The sequence below is a fragment of the Eimeria mitis genome, genomic scaffold (assembly GCF_000499745.2).
Source record: "Eimeria mitis Houghton genomic scaffold, Emh_scaff49, whole genome shotgun sequence".
NCBI lineage: Eukaryota > Apicomplexa > Conoidasida > Eucoccidiorida > Eimeriidae > Eimeria > Eimeria mitis.
The window spans coordinates 2,722-22,475 of record NW_013573200.1 but is presented as its reverse complement, the minus strand read 5'-3'; the positions used below and the strand labels follow the sequence as shown (position 1 = coordinate 22,475).

At 50.0% G+C, this 19,754-nt stretch overlaps 3 protein-coding genes across 3 annotated transcripts; 2 read left to right on the top strand and 1 right to left on the bottom strand.

The window, feature by feature from the left end:
• Positions 1-1,974: 1,974 nt before the first annotated feature.
• EMH_0048910 (IBR domain-containing protein, putative) lies at positions 1,975-4,914 on the top strand (the record flags this gene model as incomplete). Its single annotated transcript, XM_013499992.1, has 6 exons — positions 1,975-2,082; positions 2,220-2,323; positions 2,451-2,532; positions 2,712-2,959; positions 3,082-3,144; positions 3,669-4,914. The coding sequence occupies 6 exons, from the start codon at positions 1,975-1,977 to the stop codon at positions 4,912-4,914; spliced, it is 1,851 nt and encodes a 616-aa protein (XP_013355446.1).
• Positions 4,915-5,752: 838 nt separating this feature from the next.
• Positions 5,753-14,409, bottom strand: EMH_0048800 (alpha-glucan water dikinase 1, putative; the record flags this gene model as incomplete). The annotated part of the gene is made up of 17 exons (XM_013499991.1): positions 5,753-5,857; positions 6,044-6,203; positions 6,303-6,438; positions 6,660-6,750; positions 6,952-7,450; positions 7,761-8,026; positions 8,168-8,365; positions 8,578-8,977; positions 9,262-9,629; positions 9,796-10,008; positions 10,180-10,878; positions 11,063-11,258; positions 11,411-11,719; positions 11,978-12,273; positions 12,762-13,170; positions 13,670-14,047; positions 14,177-14,409. The coding sequence occupies 17 exons, from the start codon at positions 14,407-14,409 to the stop codon at positions 5,753-5,755; spliced, it is 4,956 nt and encodes a 1,651-aa protein (XP_013355445.1).
• Positions 14,410-17,937: 3,528 nt separating this feature from the next.
• EMH_0048690 (uncharacterized protein) lies at positions 17,938-19,204 on the top strand (the record flags this gene model as incomplete). Its single annotated transcript, XM_013499990.1, has 2 exons — positions 17,938-18,143; positions 18,307-19,204. The coding sequence occupies 2 exons, from the start codon at positions 17,938-17,940 to the stop codon at positions 19,202-19,204; spliced, it is 1,104 nt and encodes a 367-aa protein (XP_013355444.1).
• Positions 19,205-19,754: the final 550 nt, after the last annotated feature.

Below are 19,754 nucleotides of genomic sequence, written 5' to 3'. Positions count from 1 at the left end.
AATGCATGTTTTCCGGATTGGGTTCGCAGTTGGCTACAGCCCGTCCCCACGCAACAGATGTGCTGTGACGCAGCGCGTGGACGTTTGCTTGCCTTTTATTTCTGTTTGCGTTCTGAGATCGGGTTGAAACGGTGTTCCTAAAGAAGAGCTTTCGCTCACTCCACCGTCCGGCGATTGGGGGACAGTATACGCAGCAGGGCTTCTCAGAAGTCCCTGCATGCATGCACGTTTGCATGTATGCTGAATATTTAGCACTTCCAGCCTGTCTTAGTGCTACCATCTAGGCGGTGGGCGGGAGGGGGTGGATGGGGGGTGGATAGTCCAACGTTTTTTGTGGGGTTGGTCCGTCGTTTCTCGTAAGGTGCTCTAACTCAGCAAAGTGTGCCCCTGCTTCCCACGCATTCTCTCCTCATCAGGCCCATGCCCTTGTGACGCTGAGCCAAGGGCGATTTGACAATGGGCGGGACGTCAACTGGCTTTGGTGGAGCATTCACTGGAAATAGATTGATTCTATTTCTGCCCTCACCGGTCCTCAGCTAAGATCGAGGAATCGTTACAGCAAAGGCAAAATGCGGTCTAGTGTGCAGCTCCCCATGCAGTCGAGCAGAAAACACATATGGCAGACTTTTCCCGTTATATATCGATTGGTATAGTTGCTGCAGTTACTCACAACTGGTATTGATTGATGCCAAAACCCCCCGAGAAGGAAGGTCACAATGCAAGAACGGAAGGAAACCACACAGTTACCGACGGAAAGCTGCCCTCCTTGATGTGTTGCTTAAGTTTCCCTCCGTCCTATTCATTCCTATGAACCTGGGCGTCGCTGCCGGAGATACCCTGCCGTAAGGGCAGCACAGCTTGCAACAACGTACACAGTTATCGGTGTTAGCCGAAGGATGGAGTGAGTTGTTATAGGTAAAAAGCAGTTGGCCTCCCGCACATCTCTCCAGGAGACCTGGGCACAAGGGCAAAACGGCAGGTGGCTGGTCTAGTGAGGCCTGCAACGAGTTGCAGCGCAACTCCCGTAGCAAGGTAACCTTGCAAGCAAGCATAACTCACCCCTATTCTGCCTCACATATTAACACAGGAGACAATTGTTAAACGCTTATTTGTCCACCGGTAGCCAGCCTGCACCCACGTAGAAACACGTGTACCATCAGCTGCGAGACCAGCCTACAAACCAACGTATATACAACCCCCTCTCTAGTGGAGACAGGCAACAGTTAGATACAACTCAACAGCCGCTCGTATGACATTGTAAAACGTAGTTAACTACATGGAGGATTTCTCCGTAACAGACAGTGGCGCTGTCGCCACTCGGAGCTACTTGCGGGTTCCCTGTGCTGAGACAGGTTTGTGTCCCTAGACAGAACGTCTATGATCTCCACCATGTGTGTGCCCTGACAGCGTGTAATGGACAAAAAATAGTAGTGTCATCGGAATTTATCAACTGCATAATCGCTTCCCGCTGTGGAAGGAGTGACAGGCCCTTCTTGCTGTGCCATGGGGCTTCCGGGAGCGTTGACATACTAACTGCCGCATTCAATGCGAAGAAAACCTTCATTGTCTTTTTTTATATATCAGAGCTTTACAGTTTTCTGCAAGATCCCAGCAGGAGGCGTTATGCGGAGATGCGCCCCAGTGACGCATAGTCTCTCAAGAGGTGGGAGAGGCGGACTTGAGCCAGCCCATTACGTTGTTTTCTTTGTCCTTCTCGCGTATTTTGAATATCAGTGAGTTAATACCTCCTCAAGCTCCGCGTGTTTCGAATGGCTCTAAATGCGTTGCTGAAACGGGCGTGTACAAGGCGAACATTGCTAGGCAGTAGGAACTAGCGCGGCGTCCTTTAGTAACGCCCACTCTAACCAGCCGCATAACGGGGTGTTGCCACGTGTCAAGTTCAATTCAGCAGCACGGTGCAGCGCAGCGAAGTCCACTGCTTCATCGTGGCTTAACAACAGACACCCAACCAAAATGGAGGTGCAGTCTGATCATGCATCTGCTGAGGATTGCGATCTCGAAGAGTTCGTCTTCGATGATGATGAACTCATGGGCAGTTCGCGTACTTCCCCTAAAGCAAAGGTATGAGCTTCTGCTAAGCTAACATAGGCCCAAACCTGCTTCGGGGTCCGCTTTCTAAGTTGGGTTGCTTTGCTATGAGCATATTTGTTGAGTGGCCGTCTCGTTTAGGAATCACCAACTCTGACTGTTGTTTTCAGGGTCTAATCCCCCGCTACCACTCACCAGAGTCCCTGGATAGGCGGATTGACGAGCTTGTTCACGAAACTGCAGACCTCTTGGGCCTAGACGAGGCTGTTGTTGGGTTAGTTTTTCTCCCGTCATGGTTGAAGACACCTCTTAACTGCACGGATTCAACAGGATTCGTTCCTTGTCCGAGTTTTCCTAACTTCATTTACAGGGTTTCTTGGGTTCTTATTCATTGCATGCAGAATCCTACTACGCGCGTTTGACTGGCGAAGCGACGCCTTAGTCCAGGAGTGGTTCAATGACAGCGCTGCGGTTCTTCGAAAGGTATGCGGAGAGTACTCATGCATGAGGCTTAACGAGGGTTACCTGCGCATTCCGCTGAGCTAAAGCTAACTAATCATTTTTATATGTATGCGTTCAGCTGCGTACTCTCCACTAGGTATGCTTATCAGTTCTCTGTTGGTGTAGAATTACTGTAGGTGAGAGTGTGCTTGACAATGCAGGGGAGGCTTCCACCTGAGCTTCGGGAGGCGGAGAAGGAGCATAACACAAATTCCGCTGCCTCCGATGGCTATGCTCCTGCTCACAGCCGAACGGATGCAAAGGAAGCTGCAGCGGGAGAGGCTCCATCTTCTGCGGAAGCGCCCAATAAGGAAGAAGCTGGCGGCATGTTTGAGTGCCCTGTCACTGCAAATCTTGTTCCCATGAGTGACACGTTTGCTCTCAAGTGCAACCACCGATTTTCCAATGCGTGAGCAAAGCTTAAAACTTAGCCGCTCAACACGCCTAGACTGCCTTCACCTTGAAAGTGCCAAGTATCAATGCACACTAGAGTCAGCGGGGTCTTCACATGCGTTGTTTTGATTGCTTCAGCGCCTGGATAGGATATTTAGACGCGTTGGTAACAGAGAGCCCGCAGCGTGCTCTTGATGCCCGGTGAGTCAGCGGTGAACATCCCTTGGCGCAGCAGGCGCATCGCTGAACATCCCTTGGCGCAGGATTCGCTTGTGAGGCCCTCGCGCCTGCGATAGGGTGAAGATATTTTCCTGGAGTTGTGCTGTGCAAGTGGAATGGGTGAACGAATTCCATAATAGATCTCGGTGCTTCATGCACTCATTCTGACTCTACGCAGCCACTCGTGTGGTGGGGTGAAGAGAGAGGGCGTTGTGACCCTTAGCTGCCTTCAGCATCCGGCTAGGTAGCCAATGCAACATATACCCCTTTGTAAATGCAATGGTGATATTATTTTGGCGTGTTTCACCCGTGCGGGCGGTGTGCTTCACTATAACATTTGATTTTCGGAGTGCATGTGCACTGAATTGTGAATCGGGAGTCTTTTTGTCTGTTGTTTGACATAGCTGAAGTGCAAAATTTGTGCTTCCTTCGTTAGGCGTACCACTGCAGATCTTCATTCACGGCGATTGCCTTAGAATGATGTGCTTATGTTTCTTGTTATCCAGGTGCCCCTTTCCTGGATGCTTAGAGCTCGTAACTATGGATGTGTGGCACTTTTTCCGGGGACCGCCAGCAGTTGCCCGGCTCCGAATGTTTGCTCGTGAGCAGTTTGTGGGGAAGCACCTTGCTGTTGCCTGGTGCCCGTCGCCTACGTGCGAACAAGCAGTGGAGTTGGTCCCAGCAGCAATGAGCTGCTCGGACACTGAATCTTCCTTTTGCAACTTGTCAGCAGCAGAAGTTGCACCGGTCGCAGATGTGACCTGCAGTTGCGGCGCTCGCTTTTGCGTCCTGTGTGGCAACGAGCCTCACCGCCCCATTTCTTGTCGCGTCATCGCAGCGTGGATGCGGAAGAACGTCCGAGAGGCCGACAGCGTGACTTGGATTTCTTGCAATACGCAGCCATGCCCCAAGTGCCACCGCCCGATCCAAAAGGATAAGGGTTGCATGCACATGCGCTGCTATTGCCAGCATGAGTTCTGCTGGCTGTGTCTTGGTGATTGGAAGCAACACTCTACTAGGAGTTTTTATCGTTGCAATGTTTATGAGCAGCGAGGCGGTGAATCTCAACAGAACGGCGGCACCGCGGACGCGCAACACTCGCTTGAGCGGTATGCGCACTTTTTTGAACGCTACAGAGCACACAATCACGGACAGCAAGTGGCAGCGCGCATGCAGTCCAGCCAGCTACAGAAGTGCCGGGAAGTCGCCGCCACTGCTGGAGGACCTGGCATGCGTTCATCAGTGGATACAGCTTCTCCTCACGCTGCAGCTGATGCGGAAGAGGGGAAAGTTCCGGATGGATGTGGATCGGAAAGCAGCAGCCCTACATTATCAGGGGAACGAAATGGCAATTCCCCGTCCAGCAGGGATGCAGAAAGTCCCGTTAATTTCGGAGACTTTGACTGGGACTTCTTGGAGAAGGGCTGGCTGCAAGTGGTGGAGTGCAGGCGAATGCTGAAGTGGTCGTATGCATTTGCATTTTTCGCTGAGTTCCCGGAAAGTCGGCAGAAGCACCTGTTTGAGTTTCATCAAGGGCAACTCGAAAGGAACCTGGACCTCCTTCAGGAAAGACTTGAAACTTTCGAGCCGAAGGCGTACGTTGATAGGGACCCTGCAGACCTCATTGCTTTCAAGATGCAAATGCTTGACTTAACTGCAGTCGTCCGCGGATTTTTCGCGAAAATATGCGATGTATTCGAAGATGAGTTTGTGGCAGATGCAATGCATGTTAACGACAGAGAAACAGGCTGAGGGGCACCCAGGTGGGTTGCTGCGCACGTGCCCCAGTTTTTACAAAGTTCAAAAGTACACTGTTTAACTTTCGTTTGTCTATTTGTTTTCGCATCGGGCAGTGCTGGAATGGGCGCCAGTTGCTCTTACACTGCCACTGCATCCCTCGCTTCCGGGCGGCTTGGTCTACTCAATGTTTTTGGAAGCGTGTTGTTTTTTTTTGTTTTTGGCATACTTTCTTACATAAGAGAAACTGCAGAAAGTAAGAGGGCAACAGTACTCTACGCAGGGTGAAGGTTACGCATTTTCTAGTTGTGCAACCGGCCTTTCATGGCTGAACCGTGTCACACTGAAGAAAGGGTGAGCGTTATCTATTTGCGCAGCTCTGTATGCGCTGCCAACAGTTCAAATGGACGGCCATTTCCCTATGCACATCTGCACAGCTCGAGCGCAGCTCGAGGAAGTGACCCCCAGGAGCTGCGCAACCCTGGATGAAAGGGCAACAGGGAAAGGGGATTGGCGGATGGGTTGCTGCAGCCATTAACAGTGGGGAACGCGGTGTTTTTGCCAATCGATGTCACTCGCCAATGGCATCTGTCCCCGAGCATGTGCTGAAGGGAAGTGCAGCTCGCGTCCGTTACAAGGATGTGTTGCAATGTTTGCATACGCATGCACATAATCGTGGGTGTCCCTACACTATACTGGTGCATGTGCAAATAAATGCACGTAAATGTTCACGTGCACACAGAAACATAACCTGCACACTTGTGTGCGCACACGTATTTCCACTTGCCGTTGCCGTTACCGGCGCCATTGACAACGAGTGAAAACTGTGCCATATATTACATAGTGCCAGTGTCTAGACTTGGGGCCTGGTCTGCACGAGAGCAACTGTGTCTTCGCCGATGACAACTCCTTCAATATCTTGGGGGGCGCCGTAGACTTCTTCTACAAGCATTCCAATCTGCATGTAGGACAAAGCAAAAACGCTTTCAAGCGACTGCAGTGTGTTAGAGATAAACAGGGCACTACTCACTCCAAAATTAAGTGCAACTCAGCAGCAAGCAACGGGGTACGTTTTACATGGGAGAATGAGCTTAGCATGAAAGGTGTGTAGCTTTCGCTTAGACGTCTAATGGCGCCCGCTCACTTTGCTTATCTTGGACAATAGCGCATTTCTGTACGCTTTGTCGCTAACGAGGCGTTGTCTCCAGTAACAGAGAGGCAGCCAAAAGGCTCTTTCAGCAGGAATGGACTCAAAGAGCCCGGCTCCTGCAAACCCTTCGAGGTCCTCTCCGTTTGAGTCGGACCTGCAACAGCACGAAAAGCCGAATAAGGCACATAAAGGAAAAAGCTTAGGAAAGTCTCACCAACATAATGTCAACCATTGCTACTCCAGAAGCACTCACCGGAAAATTAAACACTGTTTGCATGTGAGGGCGACGCTTTTGCTTGGGAAGGCAATAACTCTAGGCTCTCCATTGCGGGTTTGTGTCCAACCCATGGCACGCCCTGCGTAATTGCCCACAATGACTTCTCCAAGTCCTGCAGCGCATAAAGTCATTCAACAGCAAACTGGTGGTTACTGAGTTTTCCCCTCAATATGAATGTTGCGGAAGGTTATATTCACTGGAAGGGAGGCCGTGCAGTACAAATACAACGTAAAATAGGGGTGGATTCACTTCCACCGCAGGCCTTATACAAGCTAGGCACCGCCGCGGTGACAGCTTACAAACTCCTCTGTGCCAGTAGACGCAACATCTCACCTGCCGCAATTTCTCCGTATAGTTCATTCTTGTCCTGTGAGAAGGGGTTCTTAGTGTGCAAGACGAATGAATAACGAACCGGAAGAAGTTCCTGCATAACAAAGGAGCGTGTGATCCACGACTCATTTGTACATAAAAACTGTTGCTGTACACAACAAGGGTGTCCACGACTAGAAACAGCACATTCCAGGGTCCACTGCTTCATACGCCACTAGAAGAACAGCTTGCATCATCCACACATTCTGGAGCCCATAGCCAAAACGGAAGCGACGTTTGGGTGCCAAGCGCCTACCTGAACTAAAACTGCCATGTTAAGTTCGCAGTAGTCTCTAGATGCTTTAGTAAGTGAAATCCATGGGCGCAATCCAAAGAGAGAAGCCCATACTTCGACCAGGGCTTGCGTGCACTTAGCATCACCGGTCTCCTTCCAAAGATCCATGAGGTGCGGCCGATTGCCTAAGTTGGCGCTGGATCCGTTGCCGGGACTCCCCTGGGCATCGCTGCTTTGAAGAGCTTTTTCCAAAGCCTGGCGAAGCTCCCCGGGGATCAAGACATTTGCTATAGCCTTCTGGCAGACCTGAAATATGGCCTCTGCTTCTGAGTTCTTGAGACGTGTTGTCAGCTGCCGTAAGGCCTCACTGAGACGCTTCAACGTCTCCGCATTCTCGGGCGCATGCAGTGTACGCTGCAGGCTTCCGAAAGGCAGTGCGATCGAGTAAGGAGTCAGTACATCTTTGGGAAGCGTGGACTTCAATTTAGCGATATTTAGGGACTTTGACCCAACCAAGGACCTAACGAAGACGCGCAAAGAACGGGAAAACTTCGCGGACAAACGAGATTTCGGCGCGCTCGCATTGTTGTCTGGACGTTGATGATGCAGTGATTCGCAAGTACAGAACCAGCCAATTCTGGCTTCAGCTCTTGGCCGTAACATTGCAACTAGTAACATGGAACAGAAATAATCCCATCCTTTTGCACTAGTTGCAAGATTAGGATATACTCTCGTCCCAGTGAAGGTGTCGAAATATCCAAACCACATACACCAAATGATCATGTTATTCGTCGACAGAAGGGTACACAAACGGAAAGGCTCTGGCTTACGAGGTGAACTTGTCTGAAGTGATGGCCCATGGAGCATCCCTGGATGCATCGAGAATTGCCACATTTTTGTCGGCTTGTTTAACAGCTTTGCGGAGTTCTTCTTCTTCACGAGTTTCCAGGACCCGCTGGGAGGCCTTACGATCAAACAGGCTGGAACAGGTCCTCTGAACTGCCGAGTCTGGCTTCCATTTGCGCGCCGCCGCCACACTTAGACTGCTGCCATCGCGGGTGCATTTGACTTCCACCCACTGCCCAGCGAGCTCCTCCTACATTGACGCACGCAACAGGGAGGCCATTGCTGAACCAGGAGGGGGTAGAATCGGTCTCCTAGAGGTCAGCGCATTTATAATTCAGTTCAATACTATGACCTATCAACCGAAAGAGCATATCCATACTGCCAGTCTTACCAGTTTCCCGCTTTCCGCCTCGTCAAAGCACACAGCCAAAAGCACGTTGGCGTTTCGCGCTCGGACAGAGACATGACTGAGAATGTCGGGTGAGACAGCCGCAGAACGGACCAGGACGGCCTGAACGCCTTCGGGAATTTCCTCTTCACCGCTCACAGCATTGCAGAGCAGGATTGTTGGCGATTCAAATACCTTGTCCTGAATTGTCATGTGGAAAGTGAAACAGCAGAACATAGGGAGCACCTTAACATCGTAATCAGAAGAAGGGTTCTCACGCCCGTTGCATGCAAGCCCATCTCGACTAAGCTTCCGCTAAAATTCACTACGAGGCAGCGCATGTTCTAGGAAAAACGTTTACCACACTGGGCGGGGAAACTAAAGAGGGACCAGGAATTTTAACCCGTATTCACCTGGATGCCCGAGAGTTCATTAATGGTGACAAATTCACCCCTGACCTTCTCTACAACGGAAATGAGTTGCCAGGCAGGCAGCTTTGCTGCCTTCCTCAGCAGCGGTTCGAGGCGCTTGATCGAAAACGAAATGCTCAGTAGAGAGGACCCTCGTAGAACCTCGTCTACAAAGAAGTCGAGTACCTTCTTGTCGGTTCCCACTTGCGCCCCCAGGTACTGTGCTTTGGGCCCGAGACCTTCCTGCACTGAGTCCACTTGCTTGCCTACAAAACGAGACAATCGATCTAACAAGGCCTTCAAAAGAAGAGCTCCTTCCCTGCATTCGTCGTTCGAGCTATCCCCAGATGCACAGCTGGCCGCCAGATTTCCAGACAAGTGCTGCCAGTCGGCACATAGGTTCCTGTGACACCGCGAAAAGAAATCAAGAATAGCATTCGACAAAGTGTACTGTTTGGATCAAGTGCTTCAACCAGCGCATTCCAGGGCTGTTGGATGCGCGCAAAATATGCACAAAATAATAACCAGCGAACATCAGTGCCCTTTTAGGAGCGTGAGGAAAGTGAGGGAGATGCTTTGGGAAGAAGATACGCAGGTGGTAGAAGGGGAGCTCGTATGCCTTTCTATAAACAGCAGGAGCTCCTGCAGCAGCTTAGCAGCTGAACACAAAAATTTGGGATTACTCACGTGAGCTCGACATTAAACGGGTCGTGAGCAGAAAGGCAAAGAAGAAGCTCTCTGAGATGCATTGCGAGTTGTTGTACATCAAACGACGCGGTGGCTTGGAGCAGCAGGCCTTGCTGTTGTTCCAAGACAAAGTCCAGCATCAAAAGCTCTCTCGTTGCGGCTATCTTTGAGTTATCACAGTTGTCAAGACAACCATTTTCGTTTAGCTGGAAACAAATGCGCCGGCGCGCCTCTGACAAACGTGCAAAGCGGTGGTGCAGTTCCCCCGCCCCCATGCCGTCTGTCCTCTGTCCCATCTCCCACACAACTCTCTCTACCGCTTGGACGGTATCTCCAGCGAGGTACCCGCGGGCGTAGTCAAGTGCTTTCTGAAGGCATCCATACAAGATCAGCCAGAACCACACAACTTGGTGCACTGAAAGGTGCCTTGGGGATGCTTTCGTGCCGCTCTCTTGATGTATTGCGCTGTGCGGTGCAATGTGTAGTGTCTAGGCTGCAGTGGCGTCCAGAGAACTACCACAAGCAGTGGCTTACTCGAGCATCCCTTGCATCGTGCACATCCTGAATCACGCTGAGGTAGGCTCTGAAGTCATTTATAAGTTCATTTATGTCCGTGTGCAGCATATGAGGTTCCATGGTAATCTTCCTCTCGTAGCTGGCAAGCCGTTCCCGGCTGATTCCGTGGTCACCCAGCACTCGCCAGTATGCGGAGAGGTCTCCGCGACTCTCGAGGAATGCAATTACTGCCTGGTAACGCAGAAGGCAACAGAAGGAAGTTGAACAAAAATAGAAAACCACATCAGGATATCACATCCGTGCTCTGCACAACCGTAGCAGATCCAGCATTGCGTGAACGCGATCTAGGACATAACACATTTGGCTAATTCACGAAGGCCTCTTGGAGGAACTGGACCTTACTCTGCAGATGCCGATGTCATCTGGGGTGGTGTTGTTGTGGAGCTTTTGGTGCCACTGTTCATAGAAAGATCCATGTTCAGGTATGTGATGTTTGTGCATGATTTCTAGGATTCTGTCTCTGATCGCCTGACCCTGAGAACCGCCTCTACCCATAGTGCTGAGGCAGCAACGAATCAGCGGACGGTGGGAAGGAAAGTTGCACCAGAGTCTGGCGGTATAGAAAGTCAGGGATTCGCATGCATGGGCCAACTCTCGAGGCTTTGTGTTGTAATTTCTTTGCCAGTCCAGCAAACCCAGAAACGCAAACCGAGCCCAAGTAAACATGAGCTCCCAGAACTCCTTCTCCTCTGCCGCCTCAGTGGCAGCCAGCTCACCACACGCGAGGAGGTCGTGAGCAGCCAGAGCTTTCTTCATGCAGGCCCCGAACCCCTCTGGCAACGGCGCCTCATCCCCCTCCCACTGCCTGTGCGACCATCTCCTCGCCAGCTCTGCCACTCTCTTTGACCGCGTACTGTACTCAGGAGATGAGGAGAGTCTGGCCTCAGAACGCCGCGCAAAGGATTCATAGAAATCACGCATTAAGTTGTACCGATGCATCAGCGTCATGTGTTGCCACTCCACCTCGGCCTCCACGATCTTCTCCAGGTAGTCACGGTTCTCACCCTTACAAGGCACATTTTCCACATCCAGCAAGCGGACCTGCAACACCAGATATGAAAACCATACGAGACGCCTGAGCGGTCTGGTAAAAGTTGGGAGGGATCGTAGGACCTGCTATACATTGGGGTTCAGCAGAATCTTGTCTGACGGCTTGTTCTCGTTAGTAGGCTTTGAAGAACTTTAACAAATGTTTGAGCGATTGCGCTTTTATGAGGGTTCCTACTTGGATGTCACGGTTGTCAATAGCCTTGTACCACCTGTCAGCATCCCTCTCTCTGAGGCAGCAGGCAAAGCCGTCGAAGAGTGGCTCAATGCCAGGATCCCCTTCGAAGTGCGGAGTGGTCTTGAGTGCTGGAACATGAATCTCTAGGCGTTGCAGAAGACCATCAGGAGAGTTTTCAAAAGGTGTCTCACAAGCCCTGCGCCCCAAGACAGACCACACATTCGTGTTTCTCTCAGCTCGACGCGCCCGTACTGCAGGGGAGCCGATGGCCACTAGAATTTGCAACCCGCTCTATAGCAGTTGCTATATAGTGCAATTAGCCGCTGATTTCTGCTGCTTTGGGCTCACCGGTGTGGATCCGCCACTACTGTATGGGGCGGCCTAACTTCTGGAGGGGGGCAAATCCACTGATACCTCCCTCCTTTTCCTGTTTCAATGGGGGGGGCTCCCTTAGCTTCAGCCTCCTTTTGCAGCTCCGTTTGCCTCCTTCCCATGATGTCAACCATGCCCCACCTCAAGACACACGGAGTTTGGAGACAAGCTGTGAGCGAGATGAGGATGCTGTGCTTGGAAGCATCCGCCTCAGTTTTCACCAGAAGTTCTCCTATTCCATCGGAAAGAGGCACCCGACGCAATGTTAGAGCACTTTCGGGATCTCTGCAGCGTTGACAGCATGCATAACAGCAATTAGAACATATCATTATGCCGATGTCAAAGAGTAGCATATGTTATTTCTCTCTACACTTTTACAGTACGGTTGTTTTGCAGTGTCCTTGAGCTATTATTAGAGCCAGTTCCTTCCCTCACAGAGAAAACACCAGTGCTGTGCATAATGGACAAAGTAAGACTGGCGTGTACACCGTTGGGGAGTTTCTGGTGCATGAACATGTGTGTTGCTGATCCTTTGCGTCTCACTGCTCCTGAGCAAATTTGTTGAATGCTTGCTTAGCTTCGTTCCACTTTTTCTTTCGTTCTTCTCTCTCCCTAGCCTCTTCAGCAGCTCGGATCTCTTCAAGCTTCCTGTACTTTTCGCGCAGCGTTTCCCAATAAGGATGCGTAGGAAGTTTTACGAAGAAGTCCCCCGCTTGGTCCGCGAACCAACGATCTGCCTTTACTTCTTTTAACACAAACGAAATCCCGTACGGCACAGCGTCTCCCCTGAAGCAGAGGGCCACGCGTTGAAAGCCCACGCTGCGCGACGTCTCGCAGAACTAAACGCAAGCAGCACAAGCGAGGAACAAATTCACACGAAACACAACTCAAGGGATGCCGTAACGGTCGCCTAACACCGTGACACTGTCGCAAAAGTTAAAAACGACAATACGATAGCATTTGATGCAGGCTTGTTATTGGTGGTACTAGCTTTTTCCCGTAACGCTGTTTAACTATATCTGGATACGTACATGGGTATGCGTCCGTGTCCAAATGATATGCACAATGCGCGGAATCAGAGCATTTGAACGTGCAGAGTGAATGTGTGGTCATGGACTTGTGCCTGCATGCTTAACTGTGTACTTACTGTTGTTATGCTCACAGATACACGCAGCCGTATGTGTGCGGATAAGCTAACGTCGATAGGACTTACTTTCAGGCACACACAAAGACATGCGGCCATGCGCGCGAAGGCAGAATATGGATGAACGAGATGTTTAACAGCATTGAAATGCATGCACTATGGGAATCTAGATGAAGTTTGTACCTCAAATAAGGTTTGCGCTGCCTTGTTGTCGATAGGGTAGTGAGCGAAGGTCCCGTAAAGCTTCTCGAGGTGGCACCCATCCCCTGACACGTCCTCAGACTTTGGTTCATCATTAGCCTTGCCTTTCTTCTGCCCGTCGATGTTCCTTTCAGAATCCTCCTTTTTATGTGTCCCTCGGTGCTCTTGTCGGTCCGACTGCTGCATCTGTTGCGCGTCGCTGCCAACGTCTACCAACATTTTGTTGAGTTCCATGCGTTTCCAGGTACTGTTTTCGCTTTCTACTGTTCCCCAGTGAAGCAGAAGAGCGGCTGGCCAATCGCAGAAGAGTTCGAACCCGCAGCATCCTTTGTCCACGAATGTCAATGCCAATAGCTGCATGTCGCCGTCGTTCACCACAGTTCTCCAGTAGCTGCGCAGTTCATCTCACACACTTCCAATGGGGTTGCAGCAACGAAAATTCACTCATATTCTTTGAAGCATGTGTTAGGGCCTGTACAGTTGTATCGTGCGGAGGTACAAATGCGTGCACACATACATCCACTGGCACGAATACGTTTGTCAGCGGTGGTTACACAATTGCATTCAATTGCAAAGCTAGCTTCCCAAGTGGATATAGAAAAAGAAAAAATCGATGCCGAAATGAGTTGGGTAAATCCACAGGTTCCGCTTGATGACACCTGTGTCAATTCGGATGAAAGAATGCATGCTACATTGCGCCTTCGAGCAGCAAAAGTTTTTCGTTGTGGATGCATTTCTCTGCTGTTGCATGCATATAAAGAGAATGAAGCAACGCATCTGCAATATTTCTTATCTTTCTCAGGGTTTCGGTTGGTTAGATGTCGGGCAGAAACGCCGGGAGAGTGGACGGCAAACAGAAACCAATGGAAACGTGCTGAAGGTTCACGCACCGTGTGCTGGAGGGCTTGATTTGTTGCAGAGGCTGTGTCTGTTTGTAGGCAGCTATAGCTTTCAGGAGAGCACTTCGTGACAGCATCAATTTTATCGCCTGCTTGAGAGGAACCATGAAATTCGTAGAAGGTCGTCCTGGGGTAGCCTGCTTGAACCATTCGTTCGGGGGAGAGTGCAACACGAACACCATGTATTCTGGGGCCACATCTGCGGGGAACGTCAACTCGAGCACTGGGGGGGAGGAGGAGGAGTGTGAGGACGGAAAGGGAATATCTGATGCCCCGTCCTTGAACTTCACGGGCTGACCTTTACAGCGCAGCTGCTCCATTAATTCGCTGCTGGGAGGCAGCCACTCCCCTGGGTTCTTAGCGACACCCCTGAGGCGCAGAAGTCGACACATTTGCGTTTGTAGCCGATAGGATGATGTGGAAGTATACACCGGAGCAATGCAGTGGGAGATGCACAGATGACTGACTGGACCACATATCGAGCCTCTCCCGGCTCACCAGTGCAATAGTAGTTCCTTGTTTGCCCCGCTTTCTCCGAAAAAGGGTTCTTTGAAAGACAAAAGCACCTGCACATTCTGCCCGTCAGAACTGGTCTTTTCAGGCAGACGCCGAACTGTGCACGACAGTGTACGGCCACCGTCAACCGGGAGATCCAGGTGGAATGCATCTGACTCTGCGCCTTCTAGACGAGGCGAGGATTCCTGCTGATCCGCCAGTTTTTCTTTCGCCATTTCTACCTGTTCAGCTCGTCGGTGTGAGCGTACTGGGTTGATGACAACAAAAAGTGATCATGCCAAGGCTTCCCCGCCAGCTGCGGAATGCCGATCTTCTATAGGCACCTGTTAGAGAAAGGAACTTGTACCTGGAGTAATACGGCCCACGAAAACTCAACTGTGTAGCAGTGTGGACCCCACATACCTTGCTCCCTCACAACGCCCTTCTCGCGCTCGGCCCTGACTTCCTGGTGAACATGAAGATCTGCCGAACCTTCGAGAGGACCTGGGTTTCTGAATGAGGCAGATATTTGACTAAAAAACAGCTAGTAACCATTAACAGTGCCTTTGAGTGCCCCACCAAGTCCACCGCACGACCACCGCCAACAGGGGAGAGGCGAGCCGTACGAGGGAAAGGAAACCTGCGTTTGTTTTAATGTTTTCGTTACCGGCTAACCTGGGCAGTCAATTTGTTGCGGTCACTGAAAGTCACCTTTTTTTTTGAAAGAGCAAGGTACAGGATAACTGGTAAGGCCCCTCTCTTTCCCCCTATTCACTTCTGCTACACATACATAAGAGGGAGCAGCCGACATAGCATCGGCAGGACGGACGCTGCTCTTGAGCGCTTATTGTCCGGGCGTAATCGTAAATAGCCTCTTCCATAAGTGTTATATTATTGATTTCGTAAAGTAAAACATGATTACAGCCATGTTAACTCGAGTTTTCAATGAAGTTCCCGTCCCCCGCTTAGCTTAGTGAGTTGAGTTCGCCGGTCCGACGACTTCGTCTGCACTGAAGTGACGCCTTTGTGAAATAATAAATAGCGCCGCTAAGTTTTCCAACTAAAGAAGATACCAAATACCTTTCATGTTCTCCTTTTGGGTCTAGAGCCTCTTCTCAAGGGCGTTTCTAGCCCTCGGCTCTATCTACAAATATAGTACTCTTTCGCCTGCACATTGAAATACTTTAGTTTGCTCTCCTCTATACGAAAAGCCCCCATTGACTATCACAACCATGAAGACAATATCCCTTATAGACGTGGAAACGGTCAGTGGGAAACAAAAGCTCGTGGAGTGTAACGGACAGCAGAAGATACTGGAACTCATTTTCTTCCGTTGAGATACGAATTTACTTGATAGATGCTGTGCCGCGCATTCTTGCACTCTTTCTAGATGTTTTCATTTACGAGCTGTACATTCATCTGCATGGGTATTCTAACAAATCCCAGAGTTGCAGCCAGCCATAGGCAGCCTTGAGCGCTGGGGCATAACAAAGGTATCAAAGCGCTCGGAAGAAACGCTCCCCAAAGCAGCTTTCAACACCTTCGAGCACCAAACACCGGGGGCACAGCAGTACGGTGTCAGTGGGATTTTAGAGGTAGGGCGGATAGGAAGCAGGGGTGTCTTGAGTTGCTGCAGGACTTGCTAGTTTCGCATGAGTCATTGATATAGGAGCTCTGCGTTCAACGTATGATCTCTGTCCACAAATATTCTTCTCGATGCAGTTCTGCCAACAGCTTTCTCTGCTTAGAAATTCTTGATATTTCCATACTCCGTTCTGCTATCTACTTCGCAACGCAACTGAAAACTTCTTCAGTGCATATATGTATAGTCCAGAATAGTGTTACCCTTACTATGATGTGGCTGCCATTGCTGTGCCTCTTGTTCTAGCAAAGAAGACGCCAATAGCAAATGTAACTTATCAGGCGCATTCTGAAGGGGTGAGTGCTCAGCATAGTTGGAGGGTTCATACAAGCGCGAGTATTCATCATGAATTGTTTTCACATTAAACACATTTTCCCCGCACTTTGGCTTATGATGAAACGTCAGGGGATTTTCCCCATTCATTGCAAGGATTCTCTACAACGCATAAAAGCAGATGATGGTGGTGGCTCATACTAGCCACATGTTCATGAGCCAGGAAACCCGTTTGCGTGTTTCCTGCAGTTGCCGTGCGTTGAATGTTTCACGTGCAACTAACCCACGATGCGTTAAAAAAAAAGAAAATGTTTTATTACACCTCATGAGCTTTTTTTTTGTGAGCCGCTTCGCCTCGTGCGCACCACACACGGACCTGAAAGACCAGCGGTTGCTAGCAGAGCAGATGTAATTCAATATGAATCGATTTGCACAACGATAACCACTGTAAATTAGAGCTTTAGCCTGAGTTCAATGGTACTATGTTCTCAGCAAGAGGCACTAAGTTTTACAGAACCCGTCCAGGATATCCGTGGTATAGATGAACGTGTTTTAAAAGCCTATACACCATTCCGCGCAAATGAGGCTTCATGCCAAGGAATGTATAAACAAACTCTTTGCAGTGCTACGCAGTCGCTGCGGGTCTGCATTTGTTAAAGAGTGAAATATTGTATGGGCTTTCCTAGAGGCTTGAGGCTGTTCGGTATCAGGGGTTCTTGTGGAAGGTTTGGGTCCGCCGTAGAGCCAAACTACTTCAGGTGAGATTTCAAAAAAAGGCAAGAGTTCTCCCTCTACTCTTCACCCTATTCGGGACAGTGCTGAATGCCCTAGGCCGTTTAGCAGAGGAGGTGACCTCGCAGGTGTTGCAGAATACTTCGCTGCAACGCCTGCTGGTAAGCAACGCCGCACACCAGGGTGCTCAAGCCCCTTTCTGATGCAGCCACTAAGACTGTAGAAAGCTGCTAAAAGATAACACGGCAACTAGTGCGCTGCTTGCATGGAACTAGAAATATTTGCATCTGCAGGGGAGAGAAGATGCTCCAGTTGTAGCTCACAACAATCGTATGCATGGATCGCTGCATAGAGACAGAGCTTATCCTTCGTTTGCTCACTGGCAACAGGAGAAGATACCAAACTTTTTCGAAAGAAGCTAGTAAACAGTTCATATATTTGAAGACTTTTCTTGCATGACTATATGCAGCGGACTACGACAGAAATCAAGATCGTGCAGCGGGAACATGAACGACCCAACTCGGTTACCATAATTCCTAGCTTTTTCCAGCGGTAATCAAAAACCACTATATCTAAATATAAATACAAGAAACCAACTAAACATGCACATGAGCAAATACACCTAAAACAGAGCGACAAAAACCTTCCGTTCTAGAACGAAGTTTCACTCAGCCCCAAGACTGCCAGCTGCGCCTTGTTAGCCGAAAGTTCAGATTACATCCTACAGGTGAAAAGGGTTAGTTTTATTGTTCACTTTTGCGTTCTTTTACGAATTCTAATTCGAAATGCATGCATGGGAGTAGTGGTGGCGGCTGCAGCACTGCGGGCGCGTTGCATAGAGCCCCACGTTTCCGCCAATTCCCGGGCTAAAGTTTCTCTTTTCTGCTCAATTTTCATGAATAAACTTTAAAAACAAATTAAAATACGCAAGAAACCAGGCTGTACACCGTACCTCGTCTCGGGTGTATGCGCAGATCCTGAACGACGCCGTTGCGTGTTTCTTCAGTTGAACAGAAACTCAACAGAACAAATGAGCATCTGACAGCGCCACGCTCACGCTGCCTTGTACCAGCGCTTCATGGTGTGCTAGTGCTGCTGATTCCTCCTCTTGGTGGAGATGGAGGGGCCCCCTTCGGGGGCCCCCCCGGCAGGCGAAAGGGGTTGTGCAGCAGCGGTAACCCCCCAAGTTTCAGCATCTACACCTGCTTCAGAAGATGCAGCAGATGCATCGAGCGTATACTTCTGCAAATCAGCGCCTCCTATGCCTGATCCTTGGCGGCCACCTAATGCTTACGATGACCTTATAGGGCTGCACCCCGAACGGTAAGCGAAGGTTTAGTGCTTTCTCTCTCTTTCTGTATGTATGTGTATGTGTGTGTGCGTATATATATATATATATATATATATATATATATACATATATATATATATATATATATATATATATATATATTCTGTGGTGTGTGTGGTTTGTTTTTTTTTTCAGAGTGGCGTTTGTCTCGCAGCAGGAGCAGCACTTTGCGTCGCGGCTTCGATTGGCTGCGCTGCGGCCGCGGGGTGTATACGGCCCGGGTTTGTTGTCGAACACTTTACCTCACCAGACGAAATTCTTTTGTCTTCATCAGCCTCTTCCTCCTTTACCTATACCCGAGGCCCATAGATACCACAAATTTACTTTAGTGGATTTGCTTGAACACGAACCCGCAGAAAATAAACACGAAACAACAAATGAAGATGTTTCATTCTTTTCTTCTCTAGCAGCACAACCAGCCGGCGCCACAACCACCACCACCAGCAGCAGCAGCAGCAGCAGCAGCAGTAGCGCAGACAAGAGCGCGAAGACTGCAGCAGCAACTGTTGCTGCATTTCTACTCTCTGCTGCTCCTGCTGCAGCCTTGGGGGAGCATGCATTTCGTAAGGTGCCCATGCAGCATCAGCAGCAGCAGCAGCAGCGCCCCGAGCAGCAAGCAGCAACGATGAGCAGCAGTTTGCTGCGGTCTTTCTCTGCTCAGAGCCTCCGGCAGCAGCAGCTGCAGCAGCAACACAGCAGCAGCAGCAGCGCCATCGGAGCAGCATCCTCAGTCTCTAGCAGAAAAGGCAGAGCAGAAAGCTTCGTTAGCAGCAGCTCGCAGCGGCTGCAGCAGCAGAAGCACTACCTACAGCATCAGCAGCAACCTACGTACATGCAGCAGCAGCCGCAGCTGCAGCAGCAGTACAGCCAGCCGCAGCAGCAGTACATGCATCCACAGCAGCAGTACATGCAGCAGCAGCAGCAGCAACCGCAGCAGTACATGCAGCAGCAGCAGCACCCGTGGAGTACTGTATCGGAGACAAGACAGGAAAAAAAAAGAAAACCCAAAAGAAGAAAACTAGATGACTGGTAGTGAGCAGCAGCTGCCACCTGTAGCAGGTTGAGGGGTGTTGCTGCGCTGCTGCAGCAGCAGCAGCAGCAGCAGCAGCAGCAGCAACTGCAGCAACTGCTGCTGCGTGTGGTGTGGTTGCTGCAGCAACTGGGCTGTATGCTGATGCCACCCAGCATTATAAACCCTAAACCCTAAACCCTAAACCCCGAGCTTTTCTTGCTGGGGTTTGTTTTATTTATTTTGTTATAAAAGGCTCCTTTCAGGTGTCTATACACCTAACTGCTGCTGTGTTGCTGCAGCGCAGCAGCAGCCACCTCAACTAAACCCTAGAAACACAAACCCTTATACAGCAACGCAAACCCTTATACAGCAACACAAACCCTCACAAGGAAACATAAACCCCTCTACGCTCTACGGAGCTCCTCTGTGGTTATATGTCTCCTTTTTTTTCTCTTTCGGTGGCTGCAGCAGCAGAGAAACATTCTATACTTGTTCTCTACATATACATATATGTATCTGTATTTGTATATGTTATATACATGGATGCGTATATATTTGTGTGTACGTATTG